A 21,449-nucleotide genomic window follows, 5' to 3' on the forward strand; every position below is an offset into this window, starting at 1 on the left:
AGAACATAGGAGTTAAAAGACTACTGCAGTTATCAACTATTCCCAGTTCTGCTTTGAAGCAATTTTTTCTTGTGCTTTATGGAAAAATGAATCTTCTTGTAATGGATTAACTGTGCCATCAGAGTTTTTTGAATTTATTTATTTATTTATTTATTTTATTTATTCAGTATAAGTCCGAAAACAGCACATTTTGGCCTTTACATCGAACTATTAACAACGATAACAATGGTCACATTTACAAACACCCAAGCCCTAGATGGAGCGAAACTCACCCAGGCGGGAAGCGAACCCGCGACCCTTGGAATGGCAGACGAGGACGTTACCCCGCCGCCACCGGGGCCGGCAAAAAGTTATTACATTAGATTACATTAAATTTCAAAAAGTTATCACATTAGAGCCTCTTCAGCAGGTTTATAAAGATTTCCATTTTTTTCGCGGTAGACATTTGAATGGCATAAAATATTCCATGGGCAAACATTGTGTCTTGAAGTGTTTCTTACCTGAATGGCAATGATGTCATCGTTGTCGAGAGTGAAGCTAGGGTTGTAGCCTCGGTAGAAGGGCGCCATGAGAGCTGTCTTGACGTCCGAGTGGGAAAGTCCAAGAGAATGACCAAATTCGTGAGCTGCCACTTGGAAAAGATTTGTGCCTGAGGAGATAATAACGAGGCATTGCTTGTACTATTCACGAAAGTATGTAAAATAGAACTGATCTGATTATAATCGAACTTTTCTCGTTTTCTTGGGAAGTCTAATATGAATAATTTTACTGGAATGATAATGAGTCAGATGTGACAGCTGAAAGACGGATTCTGCATTGCATTTCGAAGCGAGGAACGTCAGCTGTTCAATATTCTTCTGCAAGGAAGCCCTAGATGAACTGTGTTGGAATCATTCCTCCAAAATCCCCTCATAAACCCTTAAAATAATAATATTATTTGGCAAAGGGAAATCAATTGCATCTTGCATTTAGAATGTATTTTAAATTATTTTCGTAGGGTGAATATGCGGCGTCTGTTTTCGACGCAGCCGCAAATGACAGTAATGAATCCAGTGATTTTAATAATACAGGAGTAGGGGTACAGGCATTCGTTCGCCACCCCCCAATATATCAAACAGATTCTATGGCAGGGACACCCATCCCCCCTCCCCCCGTTCGCACAGTGCCTTTGAGGCCAATTTGGGGGTTTGAATTACACCCTGCGGGCGCTCCGCCTAGCGTCTCCCTTGCGGGTTCCCCAAGGGGGGCGGACAGGCAGGGGAGGGCGTGTGTTGTGGTCTCACCTCTGCGACTCCTTACGGTCCACGACTCGGAGTCGTCGAAGTGGGCGTCTCCGCCGTAGACTGGGAAGTAGGCGTGGGCGAGGGTGCCCCCGGGGCCGTCGAAGGGGTCGCCGTCCCCGTGCTCGCCCCTTTCGAAGCGGATCTCGATGTGCACCTGACCGCTCTTCTTTCGAATGAAGTTCAGCTTGGTGTACTCCGACCACACCTGGAAGGACTTGGCGATCTCCCGGTCGACTTCCTCCTGGTTCAGGCCCCGCGGGTACTTGGAGATCTTGTACGTCAGCTCACGCACGCGCCACCGGCTCCCTGTGGGCGAGAAAGAGGGGTGTCAAATGGAGGGCGCGGAACTCCGAGGGCATCTCGAGGGTAGCGGCGGTCGTGAGGGGAGACGAGTTGCCCCATTACAATCGAATGGGTGGGCTGATTTCGAGAGATGTAGGACTTCCAGAGAATCGTGGAAGAGAGAAACTCGGAGAGAAAATCCTGCCACCACCAGGGTTCGAACTCAGTTCATCGGACTGGCTAAGCCTTTGACACTAGCAACTACATCAAAATGCTCCCTGGAAATCTTAGCTTGGTGAGAAATTAATCAAAGGACCAGATAAGACACTTCTATTTTTGGATGGTAAAAGTTTTATTCCGCCATTTGTCATCCGGGAGGCTTGAGTCATGTTGAAAACCGTGTTTAAATTGAGATCTATCGACTGTGGAATATTCAAAAATTTGTCGAATGTAGTGAAATAATATAGCTGTTAGAATACGCAGCTAAGCATTTAAGCGGGAGGACATAAATTGAAAATTACGAAACAATTCACATGATAGAGAATTATTTATGTTCTTCTCGAAAGGCGGTTTGCTCATGGCAAAATTAATATCACTGACATTGAATCGACAGAGATAAGTTCAATCGAGAAAGAGGATGAATAGTTCACAGAGAATATGCGAAGTATCTCAGAGTAAAGGGGAATGGGACTGTAAAAAAATAGTTCCTCGATTTTTCAATGACATACGTTAATATGATCGCTCATTTTTCTATATTCATGGCTATATTTTAATCTGTAACTTAATACTAATTCAAAATTTGATTTGGCTAATGGAGAATTAATCCTCGAAACGTTTCACTCAAATGGGAATTATATTTTGAGATTTATTTTCTCATTATAGCTTAAAATACAATACCAAAATTATTTTTAAAAATAGTTTGTATATTACGCCATCATTTTAAATTCAAAATCGTCTGCACATGTCTGGGGACATAGCGTCTATGAGAACCCGTGGGACAGAAAGAAACTTTAAAGTCATATTCTCCATGAGGAAACTATCTTAGAGTAATTTTTACTTCTTTTTTGATCTTATATTTTGTGCAATTAACGAGATAACGAGCTCTTAGAATATGCCTGCAACACTTATTAAGGCTAGACAAATTTTCAGCATGTATGTGGGTTAATAGAGCTATTCTCTCTGACTTATTGTCCCACCAATCATAAAAAGAGCACCTGAGAATTATTAGCCGTTATTTTAAAACGCTAAGGGAGGCTATTTAGGGATGTTAATCCATAAAACAACTTCCTACGACCACACTTACCCAAAAATTATCACTTTTTTATGGAAAAATATTCATAACTCCGGTAAGAATAAACGGAATTTAGTTTTTATGAAAAAATCGTCACATATTCGGCTGAAAAATCGGTTGAACGGGCCACGGAGCTTTTAAATTTTTTGATGTCTCCATAGTTAACTGTAATTATGGTTAATCATAATGGTGCGAAGAAATGTTGTTGACAAAGATTCCGATCGGAGCGCTTAATTAATGGGATATTTGGTGGAACAAATGAAATGCAAATTGAGGTTTTGCTAATTTATGGAAATATCTCAGGGAGGGGAAAAAAACCGAAGCTCGAAACAAAAACAAGTCACGAAACTCTCGTCGAAAAATGTCGAAATGTAAAGATTCCCGTCGAACGATTCGACAGAGCCGCGTTCGAGTGGCAGGGGGATCGTTCGACGTCATCGCAGTGTCCCCTGCATTTTCTGAACGAGTGAACCATGTGACGGAGTGGGGGAACAATAAAAAAATGGAGATCGGAAACTTTTTTTTTAATTCACTTGAGCTTGCGAGTGGGAAGGGGAAAGGGTGGGGGGGAGGAAGGGTCACTTCCGGTCGTCGTGTATGCTTGTGTGTGCGTTGCGTTTATTTCTCTTGTGTGTGTCACGATCCATCCTCCGCCACCCCCACCTTCCCCCGCCCTGGGGCCAGTCCAGCGAACTGACGCCCCGGCAAATAGGTGGATCGGGGGGATTGAGGATGAGTGGGGGGAAGCACTCTATGCGATGCGTCCTTCCGGATGACTGGTGGCCTCGGGACAACCCTCCCACCCCCCTCCGCGCCCCCAACAGGACCCATCCTCCCGACCTCCCAAGGTCCGAGACGCGGTGACCGCCGCCGATGATGTCCGGCACCTCTCGGTTGGACGCCCGGCCTCCTCCCCCTCCGCGCACCCGGACGAAAGGCTCCGTTTCAAAATCTCGGCCGAAATCCGTCCGTGATCATGCAAGGAAGTCCTGAGGTGCGGCGGCCATTCGTGGGCCCCCGTTGGATTCTAGACCTTTCTTTTTTTGCTATCACCCGCAGAACCCTATAAATAATTTAACACTCGCGTGCTCTCTCGCCATAGAGAATAAGAAAGGCAGTCGAGACCCTTTATTAATAGACACGGGGCAATTTGAGGGCAAGGAGGAAACAGGGGGGGGAGGGAGGGAGAGAGGTCGCGTTGGGTGGCGATGAGTGCGAGGCCTGCGGACGACCAATCTTCCGATTTGAAAGGACAATGAAATATTCGCGAGTCGCGGATTCCGGAGGGGAGCTAAGTGGAAGTGGAGGGGTCGCAAAATGATCCGAGGGTGAATTTACGTACGTTGGACTACCTTGTAATGGTTTAGGTGGTGTACGAAAAATTCCTTCCGGAAATTGGCAAAAATCTCACACCGTACGCTGTTTTGTTTTCCCATTCGAAACGTGTGGACGAGTTACCTCTATGAGAAATTGGAATTTTACTTGATATCGCGCATTAAAATTCACGAGTAAATCGGTGTCAACCATTGCTGGAAAAAATGATGGTAATATCATATCCTGAGCGTCCTTGATATTTGATTTCGTTTGGAAAATAAATTCGAGGAAGTTTTACGATAGTGATTTTCGTTATTGTGTGTTCGTCGGAATCCGTCGAGAAATGTTTAATTTTTGTTGAAATTAAACGTAAATGTTCTACGGATGGAAATGAAATATGAACGCGGAATTTTTAATTTTTTAATAATTGCCGAAAACTTGCTCTTCACGAGTGGGATTTCTTTGAGAACTCAAGATTGCATGCGGATAAAAATAGTAATTATCAACCCGTTCGCAAATAAAGACAAATGACCTGATGACGATGGACACCGTGGATTTCCACCCTCAAGAAGCCCGTCGCGGCTCGAGGAGAATCCAAGGCCGGGAGATGGGGTTTCCCCCCCCCCCTCCCCCCGGTTGCAATTAGTCATCTTTGATTAATCCGGGCATAAAGACGAGAGAGAATAGCGACTGCGGAGTTTCCGACGATTAAAGAAACTGAGGGAAGGAATTGAAAGTTGGATTAGGTGTGGATGGAAAGGGTTGCGAAGAGAGTAGGAGGGAAAAATCCGATCGGCAGTTATAGATTCTCCAAAGCAACCTGCAGAACCAATCGAATTTCAGTCGCCGAGCATGATCGCAGGAGAAGACGCGAAGTGCAGTTTTGCGGTAATTCGTTCATGTTGAATGCTCGCGACGATGAATGTGTTCCCTTACTCTGATAATTTATTCTAAGATAAATTTGCAAACACGAGGGATACTGTTTGCAATATTTACCCACACTAATGCAACAATTTCAGGGTGTAAAAATCATTAGCCTTGACCGGGATTCGAACCCGAAAATCTCGATGCCCGGCCGAATGCTTTAGCCATTTAAGCTATCGAGGAGTCTTCTTTAAACTCTGAAAGATTAACTGGCTAAAGCACTCGGCCGGACATTGAGGGATCCGGGTTCTAATCCCGGTCAAGGCGAATGATTTTTACACTCTGAAATTGTGGCATTGAAATGCATCCTAGCGGATGACTCCGTTAAAAGTTACTGTTGCGGCATCTCCCGCAGTTTCTTGGAATTTACTCGTACTGTTTGATAAAATTATGCATGAATGGAATGCCGGAAAGTTTGTTAAATAGTCCCGCTTCAAAACGCAATCAATGGTTTTTTTGTACATCACTCTGACTACTTGTATAGATTAACGATGGCAGTAGTAGTAGTTTTTTCGGGGAGGCGACCGACAGATGAGGTCATTTCATCCATTAAGGATGGACAGGAAAGGATGCAAGGTGGAGAGAAACCCGGTGTCGGCATTAACCTATTCATAACGAAAGGCACCAAGGGGTCCGTGGCTTAACGTCCCATCTGACGGACGGCTGATCGATTTCAGAACGTTAGAACAAATCTGCAAGTCAGTGACGAAGTATAGGATGTTTAAACCAGATAAAAAAACCATAGACACAATAATCAACCCGAAGGTCGGTTTGGTAGGTAATGGTGGAGTTCATCCAGTACTAAGCCCGACGGCATGTGAAATTCACACATCAGGGTAGGGGGGGCAATTCCTTTCCCATGTAGATCTGATACCCGAAAAATCACATAGTTTGTGTGGAGCTGCAGGTGCCCAGAGAGGCTTTCCCGGGAAACGAACCCGGGCTCTCCGGTCAGTAGTCCAACGCCCTACCCCTGGACTACCGCGACCCACAGTAACCGGATAGAATTCCTAAATTGTCATTTATATTTTAATCATGCCATTTATTCCATAAACACCGTAGGTGATGCGCTGTCCAAAATATATTTGAAGACTTTTTTAGATTGAAATATTTGGTATGATTGAGGAAGCACATATACAAAAATACATGCATGGACATTCAATTCTCTAAAACCTGGATAAATCATTATCGAACATAGAATCAGTATGACTGGGTGACACGCTCAGTATTTTTGATGATTGATAGGGTTTCTAAAGTAAACAACATAGTGCGAATATCATTTTCAGGGGTGACTTGAATATCTTTTGAGCACGCAATATTTCCCGGAGACTCAACAGACCCCCTTCTTCTTGGAAATAAGACGGCGGTATCTTTCAGCGAAACCCCTTCCTTGCGGAGAAGCTGATTATCTTCCTAAATTCCCTCAGTCCGAAACTAAAGCTACCTCCTTCTTTAAGTTTTTGGTGTGTGAGACTTTTCCTCTTCATTTTATTCTTTTTTTTTGCCTCAGATGAGAAAGATACGGACGTGAATAAAACTCACTCCAGGGACTGATTCCTTTGCGGTGAACTCGGAACAAGGATCCCATGGTGAGCCGGACTTAGACGTTGCGCAATGCTGGCTTTATTTTTTTCCATTCCACGTGGACGGCAGATTTCAGTGCCCGCCGTCCATCGCTCGCGCCGCGGTCGCGAACTCTCCGCCGAGGGCGTTTAAAGCAATTAATTCGAACCGTCCGTTGGGCAACACACACACGAATGACCGGCGAATAATAAAAGGCCCACACGGCCTTGGGCGAGGAGGAGGAGGGTTTTCAAAAGCGTCCTCTCGCGGGGAGTGGAACTGTCGATTCCGTCACGCCTTGCTCTCTCACCGTCGGCCGAAGCGGAGGCACTGCATCCGAGGGCGGCCCCCGGATTCGCTTCGATTGGAGACCCGTGCAATTACGGCCCCTCTCCCCCTTCGTCGACCCTTCAACTCTCCAGCCCCCCCCCCCTTCTGCAGCAGTACGACTGGCAATCAGCACCCACCATGCCGACGACGCTTCTTTTTCGATCTAATGATAATGTGGGCATTATACATATACTTCTACGACGGTTGCTATTTATATATTGAGCCTTGACAACACTAAGTGCTTCAGGCGCCATCTGACGTTTCCATCTGAAAGTTGGACCCTTTTAACGTCATCTTTCTTCAGTACATTTTGCTGTTTGATCATAAATTTTGTTGTTTACAGTGACTCGAAAATTTTGTCTCAGCGAAAAAATAGAGTTAACACGCGAATTTGTTCACGACTTTCGACTTGGATTATCAAGAAAGGAGTGCATCGATTAACTTACTTCCACTTTCGGCGACGAATATTGTATTATAGGAATTGATTTTTAATGAAAAATCGTGTTTCCGCAAAAGATAACGAGAAGTAGACATAAATTAATGCTAAAAAAACTTAAGTGAACGCACTAACTGAAATCGGAAACTGTGCATTACATTATTTTAGTAAAACTGCCGCGTATGGATACATTTTGAAGGGTTCATGAAGGTGTAACAATTTTTCATCAGTGCTCTCTCTTTTTGTTTCTCCTCGGACTTCTCAGATCCTTTGCAGTGTCTTGAATTAACTGATTAACTAAATCTTGATCTTACCAAAATCTGACTCCAGCAGCTACCCGTTCTAATCCCTTTCTTAAGACTTCTCAAGCCGAATTTCTAGGTTACGCTTGCTTGCCAAGTCTGACCCATGTATTCCGTACACTATTAATTACGCACATTGAGTTTATTTCATTGGATAAATCTGCATCCGCATCCCATTCCCGATATGAAGCTCGATCAATCTGAAAACTATTCGTAGTCATCGTAAGAGAACATTTGTACTTCATTGTCCGGATAGCATTGTTCGTAATGATGATATGGCAAATTAGTACCCATTACCAAGTGTATTTTAGCAATGTAAAATAAGGACTTCTGTCGTCTAGATCTACATTGATTATGAATTCGGAAAAAATTTTCCAAACGATGTATACGTGAAACTTCCAATAAGTTATATACACTCCCTCATGCTGTAATTTATAATATTTAGTGTATTTCTATGTTAAATCAGGGACATGTTGTTCGGAGGAAACGTCTGTTTGAATAAAAACGGACACAAATATTTTGTTTTTGGTTATACTTGTACGAGGGTGGCGGTTATGTTCATTCAGTAACGTTTGTTGCTCTTTCATTTTCTTCCTATTCATTGAATTTTGTTTTCCTGGCCTGGTTTGATTACCACTGCACCTTCCCCAGTTAGAATTAAAAGTTAAAATGGGGTGAATTAGACCTTGAGCTCCTTGTTGCTAGATGTATTCAATTTTGGATTTTATTTTTTTATTCGAATATTTGCGTTCCTTTCTTTGTCTTCCAGAATAATAACGATCCGATATACTCCTTCGAAATATTAGCACATGAACCGTTTAAGAGAAAGCGCTTAGCGAAATCGAGTCTTGCAATTATCGTCTGCTCTCATTCCAGACCATTGAAGGGCGTGGAGCCTGGTGAAATTTCGCCGTCATTAACGGTGTGTACGTGCAATTGACCCGTCTCACATGCGAAATTAAAGCAGATTGAGGTATACTCCACAGCAAATTGCGTATGGTGCGTAAGCGTGTGTGCTCAAAATTGATTCTGAATACAATAGGAGTATATAATGAGAAATAATCAAGCAGCATTTAGGAACTCACTCCTCCACTCGATGCCCTCCCGCTCATATCTTTTTATTGTGAATTTTTTTTGAATAAAGTAGTAAATGCAATTTGAATAAATGCATACACTAACTATGACTTTGGATCGAAAGCTTCGGCTAAGTACAGCTGCGTTTAAAAAATCGTCCGTGCGGGGCGGAAATAATTTAAAGTACTTCATCAATTCTGCTGTCTCTTAAAAATAAAGTCGCCTGGGTTGACGCTTGAGATATTGCAGTAAGAATAACACCTGATCAAGGAAATTGTTCCCTCATTAGTCATAAAAAATCCACATATTTCTACAACGTCAATCCAACGAAAATGTTGGTAATCGTGAAACATTACTCTCTTTTAGATTCATCGTACGCTAAATTAAAATAGTATTTATCACGTAGCATTTACTGCTTTCAAAATGGAAATGTATTGAGAACGAAGTATTTAAGTCTTTAAGGCAAGTGCGATTCCAAAAGGCAAATTAACTGTCACGTGAAATATACTCGTATGTGAAATATCAACTTAATTGCTCTCAATTTATTTCGAGGGAAATAATTTTTTGACGGAACTTAAAAAAATGAGAGGATCTGAAACATGAATGTTCAGCTTGTATTTCACGGATTGAAATATATTTGTAAATCCGTGTCCAGTGTAGTCACGCGTATACGATAATTCTTTTTCTTTCACCCGGAATGGGAAGGTGTTTTCGACGGGGGGGGGGGGTGTCGCAACGACGGAGACCCTCGAGTCTCCCATCCCCGAGTTAATTTTTCGCTAGATCGGTCAAGTGGGTCTGAAGGGAGGGCGGCTCTAAGTAGCCCTGTCCTTTTCATCCCGTCCTTGCCCTACCGCCCGCGCCCACCCCCTCCCCCCCCCACGCCCTAAAACCCCACCCACTCTCCACACGCGGGACGCCGATGGGGGCGGGCCCCGGCGTTGCTTGGTTTAAGGTGCCGGCCATCGAGAGATTCCGAACGATCGAAAAGTTCAATTTGGGACATCCATGCGTAGATAAAATACGCGCTAAGGAATGAATTAGCCAAGGTAAAAATCAAGAGAATCCGATTGACTCGCTTAAGAATATCAATTGGAACTTTCGCGGTCCATTTAAGACAAAGAGATCCTCTGCAATATCCATTCGCAATGAGGGGCCGTTTGTGGTGCAGGTTCACAATAAGTGGCGTGCAGATTCAGGGGGGTGGGAGACGAACCACGGAATCCGTGGCAGGCGAGAGAGAGAGAAACCCATCCAAGTAGAGGTACACTTCCTCGTGATCCAGAAAAGGTGCCTGGGAGGCAAGTTAAGTGCCAACTACGGCGAAATAAATCCTACAACTGCTACAAATCCTGTTCGCGGTGGGAACATTTTCCATGCTGATCGGTTTAGCGTTAAGTCATTTAAGGGAATTGCTTTTTCCACTTGGGTAAACGTAAACAGAAGGCTTCTTTTCCTTGCCGATACATGTTCGGTGTCGATCAAGTAATAAAATTGTGTGCGTATATATAATATAAATATATATATATAATATATATATATATACATATATATATATATATTTCTATATACATATATTTTTATATACATTTCTATTAATGAACTCAGTTTTGAGTTCCTTCCTTCTCTTCCTTGAGAAAGGTGGCTTGACCACCGAACATTCGAAAACGTGTGAGTTTCTTTTCTTTTTTGTGTTTCTGTCTTTTTGTTCGCTAGTTCTAACCTCATATTCATTATTATTCACATCCGTGAGACTTTCACATAAGTTTTGATATACATATACGCAAAACTTGTAAGTTTGCTTTTATGGAATGGGCGCATACGTGTAATATATTTAGTCATAAGAACATCTAGAGATCTCGGTAGACATGGGCAGATGAGGAGACGTCATGCGTTCGGGGATGGCTTACCTTGCAGTGCGTATCTCTTCCTTCGGGCGTTGTGGCCGATTCCGACTCTGTCCTTCACACCGCAGCGAGGCGTACTCATCAGCTCTTTCGTCTCGGAATCCAGCTCACCTGCGAAGGACCAATTCATGCATCTGTTAATAATTTTTCATAACATGAAACAATAAAATAAGCCACCGAAGTTATCAACCAGAAGGTCAGATTAGTAGGTAATGGTAGAGTTCCCCCAGTACCAAGTCCGACGGCGTGTGAAATTCATACATATCGTACGAGAGTTAGTGGGGGCATAGTTTCTTTCCCTGTTGATTCATTGGTTTCCCAGGAAGATGTGGCACCCGACAAATTACAAAGCATAAGAGAAGCTTGTGGATGTCCAGATGCTCCACCCGGGATCGAACTAGGGCCATCCGGTCATTAGCCCATCGCTGTATCCACTGGACGACCACATCTCCCTTTGCAACAATACTTTCAAAAATGTTTCTTGCGTACAAAAAGCAACCGTTTGTTATTTTTGTCAGGGTTTGTGTCTTTTGCATAAAATATTAAACAAAGAAAGTTTCATTTTGATCGTTAGGTGCTAGTTGATAATCAAATGTCGGCACTGACAGAGACATCTTTCGGTGGTTTTTCGAACTGCACTGGGTCCACAACAGATGCTCCTTCCGAGTTAACCTGTGTACCCAGATCTTTTGCTTTCATTTTCCCATGATTTATCGCCGAGATTGCATTTTTACTGTTTAACATTGAAAAAAACCAAAGCTATAATTAATGGAGTCAAGCTTCACTTCGTGGAAATTGTACATCTCTATAGTAACAGGAGGAATTTTCCACGGAATTCTGTGAAAAAGTACGTTGTTCCTTCTGTTATTTATGGATGCAACATTCCAATTAATCGAGGAAAAAAACTAGTACGAAAAAAATGCTTAAAAAACACGTGAATTTCTCTCCGAATTAATGAAGAATTATTTCCTCATTATTATAATGGATAGAACAGTACTTGTTTGCAATAAATGAAGTATAAAGTGATTTCCAGCTGTTCCTCTGAATTTAAAAAAAAACAAGAAACGACCCACAAACCTTTTCCTTTAGTTTTTCCTGTAGGTCACAATTTTTACGGTATCATTAGGAAGGCGAAGACGGGGAAAGGTGGACTGTGGTAAGTTAGCTTGAAGGTCCATTCAGTAACTCCGTGAAATATGGCCGTCATATGTCATGCCTATAATACTTGGCCATGACACACACACCGCCGTGGGAAAGGGAGGCGATTAGAAGGAAGTGATCACGGTATTTCCCGACGACGGAGCTCATCGATTATTTTCAATATTCTCAGTCAACCGACGTCGCTTCCTCACGTGAATTTTACTGCCGTCAAGCGAATACGCAGCCGCGTCATGCTTCTTCTCCTGTCGGTCGAAGCGCGCGATCACTCAGCAAAGTGAGCGAGCCTCCTGTAAACCCGCTCGTACTCGTCGCCGGCGCAAGAGAGCAGCGTTGTCACCGATGACGCGAACGTGACGTTGCCTTTTCCACCTTTTTTTCTCTTTCGCCACGGGACCGGATGCCAATCCTTTGGCGTAAGCGAAAGAATTCTTTCTTCTTTATTCTTTTTTTGTTGTTGTGTGTGTTTCAATCTGCGGAGCTGGAGAAAGTCCCATAGCGTGGCGCCAGTCAGGAGAGTTTTCTCTCTCTCGCGTACACCTTTGCCAGTAATGCAGGCGCGGTCCTCCACGGGTTGCCAAGCAGCGAAAGGACAACTGGACAAATGCCACCACCACCATTACTACGATTCCCACTACTTCTGCGGCGGCTCGATCGTAAAGCGAGGGGGGTGGGATAGCCATGGGACGGAATTCCAGAGCCATTTTCTTCCTTTCGGGCGGGATTCGTCGCTTCTGAGATGAAATCCAACTTCGGGATTTATTTACGAAATGTTTTGTAAACGGAGACCGAGGCCCGAGGCGATTAGCTGCTCTTCAAGATGTTTTTTTTCTGCTGGGGGACCATCTGTGTAAAAGCGGACCATGTTTTCATCCGTTTTATTTTGGAACGTACCGTCAGCTGTCCATGATCAGAGGAGATTGCTTCCTCGAATCGACGTAGGACTTCAAGAAGGACAAGGAAAATACTATGTTGAGATAGAGAGGGAGAGAGGCATTTAGAAACTTGCAGTAACCTAATTTCGCGTTTAAGACAAACCACTGTGGTCGTTTCGGAACTGTGGCAATTCACAAAAGCAATATAATTGACAAGGAGGGGAATAATCAACTGAATTTCAAAAAGCAAGAGAACAAGCATTAAAGTAGATGTAAGGTGTTCAAAACGTTTGGGTGGGAAATTATTTAATGAAATAGGTAACATGAGGGAGTATGAAAATTATTTCTCTGAGGAAAGACGTATTTGGGAAAAGACAGGCGTAGATTAAAAGAAATTTTCAGACAAGACGAAGAATGATGTGGAAGATTGATATCAGGCATCGCATCAAATGATTCAGTAGAGTGTTATTTGGGGGAAAGGTGGTGAGGGTGGATTGAAAGATATCGAAATGTGAATTAACGGAGGGGATATTTCAGAGGGAGGAAAATAAGCCAAGAATAAGTAGCCACGTGTGGTAGGGAAGGACGCCTTGGGCCCACTAGAAATGTAGTTTATATTTTACCGTATGCTTCTGGTATTTTTAAATAAGTCGGAACTTTCTCAGGTAAGCACTTTGCACGGCGGAGTACTTAATACTGAAAGTTAAGGTCTCATTTTCTGGCGTTAATCCGACAGGGAAAATATTGTTTCAGTTATCAAGAAAATAAGTGAATTCGACGTATTCAGTTGTGCTTACGTCAATTTTTGAAAGCACCCCGTATTTCAGGAGATAGGCTTGGATTGAGAAAAGAGGCGTCTCCGATTAAAGCGTGGTGCGACGGTGGGAAGTTTTTCCCCCGCGGTCTCCGCCCCTCCCGCCAGGCGAACCACTTCGCTTTGGTTGGGCAGGGAGGGGCTCCCGGGTTGCCGGACACCTTCGTCACAGCATCTCCACCCGCTAAGCTCAAACAGGATATACTACTTCGGTGATGTGCTATCGGGGAGGGCGAGGGGATGCTGGATCGGAGGGCAATCTCGACCGCCGCATCCGATCACCATCCATCCGTTCTGGCGGGAGAGTGATTTTTCTCAGAATTCCTCCGGAGTGCGCCACCCGACGCCAGACCCAAAAGTCCATTACGTCATAATCTCTTGGAAGTCCTCTCGTTTTTCTCGACCGTAGGACCAATAGTATTTCGAGGTCTGCTCTTCAGTTGTCTCGGGGGTTACGTAGTTTCATTGTTGCCACGCGTAGTTATAAATGCTAAGAAGTTTCGCGCGACCTCCGTCGAGAAGCCGGCGGAATACAATGCGCACTCGAGGCTTCATTTGTTTTTCCCGCTTTCACTTTTCCGGGTACCGAGAAGGAGCGTTGAAAGGCAATAATCGCCTGAGTCGACATCAAAGTGTTAGAATTAAGAGTCTTTAAACTTTCATTTCAGAATTGTTTCCTTCTTTTCATTAATACATCCCATTCGTATCCCCTGCTTTGACCCACCATGGTTGATATACACTTAATGATTCATACAGGGTTCGTCCGGAAAATAAGTGTACTGAGCTCAGGAAAAAAAAATTATTACACTTTTACATATCTTAAGCTAATATTCCTCAAAATAGGACCCTTGTGAGTCGATACACTTGTTCCAGCGGCGTTCCCATTCCTGGAACGCTCCCGCGAAGGCATCATCGGGAACCTCTCGAAGACTCGTCGTCGACCTCTTCTCTGCCCTCCACGAACATCTTGTGCCACCGAAAGATCATGTTTCTGGACATGGCTGACTCCCCGTAAGCCTGGTTAATCATACCGACAGTTTCGGTAGACGATTTCCCAAGCTTTACCGCAAATTTGATGGAATAACGCTGCTCCAAAAACTTCGGCATCGCGTTCCGTGACGTGGGTCGAGCGTGGAGGTTCGCGTTAACAGAGCTCCTCACTACACCACAGCTCAGAGCCGACTGCCTTTTTCAGCGTCGCTTGCCAACATACCCCCCTCCAATCGCAGCCCGCCAGAGCGGTGCTGGGCGCGCCTGGAGCGGCGGGAAAAAATCAGTACACTTATTTTCCGGACGAACCCTGTAGGATTAAACGCCTCCCGTCAACTTTCTTTGGACTCAAGATTTCTTTCACATTTGGCGATTAAAGGTGTATCATTAGGCTGGTTCTACAGGAAAAATTTTTCTTAAACATTAAAATATTTAATGGGCAGAATTTTAATGGTAGATAGAATCATCATATAAAATAAGTTCACCATAAGCGTACTGATGATAAGCGTACCCTCTACCCCCTGGACTACCGCGGCCCACACTGATTTTTTAAAAATATAAGGCGGTGAACAGAGCAAAAATCATAGAAGACACTAGAGATTATTCCAAGTTTAACGATTTCGATTTGAGAAGAATATACATGTATGCACAAATATTTTTCTTGAGAAAACTTTTACATCCCTTGATAAATTGTGCATATATGTACATATTAATTAAGTTGTTTAAAGTACCCTTGCGTTTATTGATAGAAGTTCAGTTGACAGATTAAGTAACACTTATATGTTTCCACTCACCCGTGACGTTGATGCCGGCGAAGGCTTGGAACTCCGAAATGGCAAATTTCATCGCTTCCTCGGAGATGAGCGCCCCGGAACTTGGGTTCTTGAAGGAAGCGTCCAGGTAACCAAACTGCGACAAGTAGAACTGTTCAGGGGGTAGAAAAAAGAAAAGAGAACCAATGAGAGCGGGACATGACCGTCAGGTGTCTAATTTTAGTGGAGGACATTTCGCCGCTTTTTAAGACAAAAGGCGATCTTTTGCGAGTTGGGGCATCAGCGCGGTAGAATTTGGCACGAATCCAAATAGTTTTGCAATTTGAAGTGAAGGGTTAAGGAGAAGGAAATCGTGTGGTGAAGGAATACAGAGAGACGTGAATTGGCAGTGTGGTTCTTATTTGTGTTGAGCTAAGGTGATGCTTATGTAATTCCTTCATTTATCCTCAACGGGAAGATTCTCAGTCATTGCGATGTGGATGGCGATTGAATTTTTCTGTAAAGTTTGAAATTTTGTGAATGAAAATGCCATTCCTAAAACCCGCCATCCTGTATGCTAAGAGAGGTTATAAGTATAATTAAAACAGTTTTGTTAATGGAGCAAAACCTTTAAAGCCATGAATGAAACAAAGTAAACGGATTTTTTTAAAAAGTTTTTGATGAGATAAATCTCACATCCCACGATAATTTTAATGTGTACTTTTAGAAAAGACCTTATCTGAAACTCGACATTTCGTTTCGCTGGAACTCATAAATAGTTATGAATACGTTCGGTTTGGAATTTATATATGTAGGCATATCCTGATTTTCTGTGAAGACTAATTAATTCCATTCTTGGTAGGCTCCTCTCATTTTGAAAAATAAGATGTGAATGATAATTTCAAGATTCACACATTCCTATGCATCGCGAATTATTTTTTAACCCCAAAATATATTTTAGTAAAAAAGCCTTAAATCATATTCGTAATAAATAGGAACATCATCTATGCCTCCTGAAAAAACACTTCGTTAAGACTGTACCATGACGACTACTGCGCTGGATACCAGTTACATCATTTCACTGTTAGAATGAGGAAGGAATATCCCTCGCTGATGTGGGCAACCTCCATTCTTCACGTCCGAGTACCAATTATAGAGGTAATTTAGAGCAGTAAAAATGTAATTCCCAGGGAACATTATTTGTTTCCTCATTTTCTATTTTATCTGTTTTCATTGAATCGCACCCAGGTTAAGGCTAGGTAATTTACTCTGCCTCCTTTGCTAATTACCTTTACCGATTAATGGGCAGTTCAAATTAAATTGGTGCCCAAAGCAGACTATGGGAAGTGAAAACAAGTGCACGTCGCAATGCAAAATTCTACTATGACGGAAGTTGTTTTTATTTGTGATAAGTGTAAAAAAAAATGAATCACAAATGAACCCAGCGTCGGGCGTATCTAGGGGAATATATCGAAATGCGTGTTTAGTGATTCACGCAACAGCCTAGACTGTTGTGTAAAGTTTTTTTCAACCAAGGTTTTTCATTTATCGTCTCTGGGTGAGTAATGTTAGTTTGAGTTGTAATGGAACTTCTTCCGGTCTTGTTCAAGGTTTTCGCTGCTGTCAGTCGACCCGAGTACTTGCGCCGCGCATTATAACAGGAATCGGTACGTGAGCAGATGAATGCATGAATTGCATCTGCGTATATTGTTTTGAAATCTCATGCACCGATAGAATTTTGTGCGGACGACAGTTATGTCCTTGTAAAAGTTCGACTACACATGACGCAATGGAAATTATTAATTCTTACTGAATTCTGAGTAACTTAAATGCTTCGTATTTTTCCGGTTTAAATTCTCGTACGCACGTACGAGAATTAATTATTAGCGCGATTGAAATGCATGGCGAACATAATTAGGACATTTCTACCGTTATTAAAAACTTTACAACGCAATTTTGGAAGCACGATGTTGAAACCATAAGTATATAGAAACCTGAACATAAGTACGATTTCCGCGGCATAATCATAAATATTCATTGATTTTTATTAATAATGAATATAAGGTGCAAATAAATAAATTTGTTCGTTATTGTGGTGTCTTCTTTTTTCAAACCCATATTTGGTTTCAGAAAAAGAAGATAATCACGAGGGATATTTTTACGGAATAAGGAGAATTTTTCAATCTTTAGGCAGATTGACGTGAAAAGAGGAATTCGTCACCTAAATTAAGTTCATCACTTTTTTGCGCAGTTCACCGCAATCTGAAATCCGGGCGCGATTCCCACCTCCGCGACCCCATCTCTTTCTTTACTGTCGCTCCGAATTCCACGAATGAGATAAGTACTCGCGACCCGCACAAGTTAGAACTCTCAGTTAAAAATGTTTTGTTTTTTAAGTAATTTACCGGTTAAGGTAGGTTTTTGGATGGACACAGCTACCAAATAAATATTTTATTACTCCTAACAAAACACAACATCCTACTCCACATCAGATCCCTCTTTCATCTCTGAGTATTTCCTTCCTCCCTTCATCCCGTCCAACATCCCTATCCTGTTCCTTCCCTTTCCTCTTTTGCCTAACATTCTCCCCTCTATTACAGTCTTCAAACACCCACTACCGATCAATACGCCCTTCAGCCACTTTTCCTGCCTCCATAGGATTTCTCTCAACAAACCCCTCTCCTCGCCCACCATACCAAGTACTTCCTCATTTGTTAAAATGTTTATGCTCCCTCGAATGTCTAGTCCCTTGGTGCTTTTATTCTGTCTCCTTATTAATGAAAAACATGATAGAGAACCCGGTAGTGAATTCTCAAGGATTTTTAAGTTCACTTTTTGATAACTTTTTGGTCGGCTCCGTGCGGGCACACTTTTCCGAATTCGTTGATTGGGAGGCGACCCGGTATCTCCTCCCTCCCTCCCCCGACCCGCACACTCCCTCCCGCCCCCTCCCTCTCGGTCTATCTCTACCGTCGGCGAGGGTTTCCGACTCTTAACGCTCCTGGCTGCCCGATTCCCTCCTTAGCTCCCCGCCGAGTGCGAGCCAGCAGCTGATGCTCAGGGCGCACAGGTGCATGGCAATGAACACGAATCTCCCAAGGACGTTCTTAGAGTGTGTTCTCCGCCCTCCCCCAACGAACCCTGAGCCCTGCAAAGCGGACGGCGCGTTCTAAAACGGGGGTGGGGGAGTCGTGAGACGCCTCCCTTCTCTCCCCCCTCCCCCCGTTTCCCCATCCCCCCCCTCTCACACTGCTGGGCGTTGAAGTCTTTCCCGTCGCCCGGAGACGACACTTCCTGGTCTCCTGTCGCATTTGTATTGCCGCTGCGAAGCGATCCCCTCGTTTTGTCTTGTGCGCAAATGCGTACAGAGACTCTCCGCCCTCACGACTTCTATTCGTATGCTTAGGCGATCATGTTTTGGGGAGGTATGAAAGGGAGAAGGATTTGACCTCCAAACCGCGCTCTTTCCATCTAGTTAGCGCTGGCGAAGCTAGTTCTCGACCTATTTTATTATTATTAATTTGACTGCTTCGAAGTTTTCACGTCGGCATAGTTCACCCGAGAGGGATTGGTCGCTCTGTTTCCGTGGAAACCCACGACTCAAACAGTGAGGGTGGCGGGGACGCGATGATCGCCAAAGGACTTCCGTCTTTCCTCTCGGCGATCTTCTGAGTGTGGAGAGGGCATTATTGTCTGACGTGCAATCCTCCAGACTCCAGGAGTCAACAATTACGCTCCCATGGAGCGATCGAGGCGGCGCCCATCAAACAAGATCGCCGGCGGGTTTGCTGAAAGTGTGCCAATGTTGCACTGCCAACGGACCTCCCCCAATTCCTCTTCTCCCTCGGGGAAGACTAAAGGGGCCTTTTTTCGTAGGTGGGTGGGGATTAAAAACAAGATGGGGTTGGGAGGGAAGGAATCGAGGCTTCCGAGATGCCAAAATGTTTTCCCGCTAGGAAATATTTCACTAGGATTTATACGAACGCAATTCGGTCCTCCTCTTCAAAATAGCACTCACTTCTGGATTCGAGTCAAGGTCTCGAGATGCAGCAGGTTATTCTTAAGAGGGCGCGGCGTGCGATCAGTGTGGATGTGACCTCTGGTGGACCACGGCGTTGCAAAAAATGATTGCATGATAAAGGAGCGCCCTAACTCTCGTCGTCTGCAGATTGGATCAGGTTGGGTATCTGGTTTGTGTGGGACTACATGAGTTGAAAGTTAATTACAGAAGGGAGTAATTACATTTCCTTCTGTGGGAGCTTTGTGAAATTTCAAAGACAATTTTCATAATGCGGCACTAGTCATACACAGTTCTGGCGAGACAAAGAGTTTTTAATTTGTATGCTCAATATTATCTCGTAATACACGTTCTACCGAATGTTTCGGAGTTTAACAGAAGAAAGCACGGTATACGAAAGCGACCAGATAACATAGCACTGTAGGATAGATTTAACCAGCTAATATAGCTTACGATACATCGATGATTGCATTACTATGAACATACTCGTAATTTAGAAATAAGTAAACAGTCCGAACAGAACCACGGTATCTATCGGTCAAAATGATTGAATTTATTTTCATGAAGTTGAGCTTGAAGCAACCATTCTCTCCTTAAATGGAATGAAATTTGGAAATAATTATTATATTCCTTTAATGTATGAAATGAATGAATTCGATTTGAATCTCTTTCCTGTCTGCCGTTAAATTGAAATGGCGAATGATTTCCCTTGCCACTTGGGAAAGTTGTGAAATATGTAGTATTTATTTTCGAACGTCTCGGTGTCAGTTGATGAATGGTTTAAAGCTTAAAAAAACAAGGAGAGTGCGGTCTTGAGAGGGGTGGAAAAGGTGAGCACTTCTTCAAACATTCCGTCACGAGTTTCGATGGGATCAAAACCGGATACGATAGTCACTCAGCGATTAGTCTTCAAATAGTGTGAATTTCTCAGAAGCGCGAAATAAATTTATGACAGGCTTAAGATATAATAATCCTCACAAATGGAAAAAAAAGATTTTGTTATCCAATAAATTAAAAAAAAAAATTAGTGAAAATTGTGGTGATTTACATTCGCGTCGCAAAAGTGAATAGAAGTAATGGAGAGCTAAATTATAATCATTTAAGACACGGACATCTATAAAAACATGATTTCATGAAAAGTTCTTTTTTTTTTAAAGATTCTACCTGGGTGTTATATTTAAACTTCGTATAATTTTGCATCATTTGCGCAATACACTAAATTGGTGCGAGTTGATCATTAATCCGCCCATTTTCAATGAGCTTTTACATTTTTTATGAGGTAATGAGAAGATCAATAATCAAAGTTTGTGATGGAGAGTTTTTTGTTTGGAATCAAGCAATTTTTGTGATTTCTTGCCATTCGTCAAAAATGTCTCATATTCTGGGATATCATCGCAGACATCTGAAAACGCTAACGGTTTTTTTCAACTGTTCGCCATGAGCCATATAGAAAAACACGACCAGCAATCGTGGTGTCAAGGACGTGACCAAAAATCTTCGTCCGATTCCCCACTACAAGTTCGACGACGATGTAGTAAATGGAATTTGAAATATTTCCATTACCCAAGATAAAAAGGGCGAATCAAGAAACATTTGCCAAAGATTTATCTAATCTGTTTATCTTATCTCTTGTGTATTTTTCCGATTAGCTTCGTGAAATATGAGAGGAGAATGGATCTCCACTTATTCTCGTTTTGAAATATTTGAGAGTTTGCCTAATTCATTGACCTCTTCTTCTCGGCGTAGATTTAAAACGGACGCACTGCGCTGTGAGTCATATACCTTTAATATTTCCTCGAATTCCAATATTTTTTAAATAAGATACCATAGAATTGGTCGACCGAAGACCTTTCGCAGGTTTACATCAATGTCTAAGAGTGAGAGAGTACAGCTTTTGCAAAACTTTGGCATTCATCGCTCGAGAACTCTCCTCGCTTTGAGAGAGACCTGCGTGATCTTGAGTCGTGCATTCCTCATCGCTACTCATCCGAAAAATATTAATGCACTGACTGCTAAATGAGTGTGTTCTCTTTTATTTTGACATTTCATCATGGGCCATTTATATTTCCATCGTGATTTTCAGCTTGTCAATGAGAAAGCTATCGAAAAAAGGGATCGAGTTTAACATTTCACTCA

At 42.9% G+C, this 21,449-nt stretch overlaps 1 protein-coding gene across 2 annotated transcripts in view; it reads right to left on the minus strand.

Moving 5' to 3' along the window:
- Mmp1 (Matrix metalloproteinase 1) overlaps nt 1-21,449 on the minus strand; it is a 94,200-nt gene that overhangs the window by 9,027 nt on the left and 63,724 nt on the right. For both annotated transcript variants that reach the window (XM_071599311.1, XM_071599310.1), the window contains exons 2-5: nt 15,338-15,467; nt 10,710-10,817; nt 1,284-1,589; nt 501-649 (exon numbers count right to left, since the gene is read on the minus strand). In XM_071599311.1, the coding sequence (XP_071455412.1) occupies nt 501-649; nt 1,284-1,589; nt 10,710-10,817; nt 15,338-15,467 (693 nt within the window). The remainder of the gene's footprint in view (nt 1-500; nt 650-1,283; nt 1,590-10,709; nt 10,818-15,337; nt 15,468-21,449) is intronic.

Source organism: Hetaerina americana, unplaced genomic scaffold, assembly GCF_022747635.1.
Source record: "Hetaerina americana unplaced genomic scaffold, ioHetAmer1.1.p SCAF_11, whole genome shotgun sequence".
NCBI classification, from domain to species: domain Eukaryota; kingdom Metazoa; phylum Arthropoda; class Insecta; order Odonata; family Calopterygidae; genus Hetaerina; species Hetaerina americana.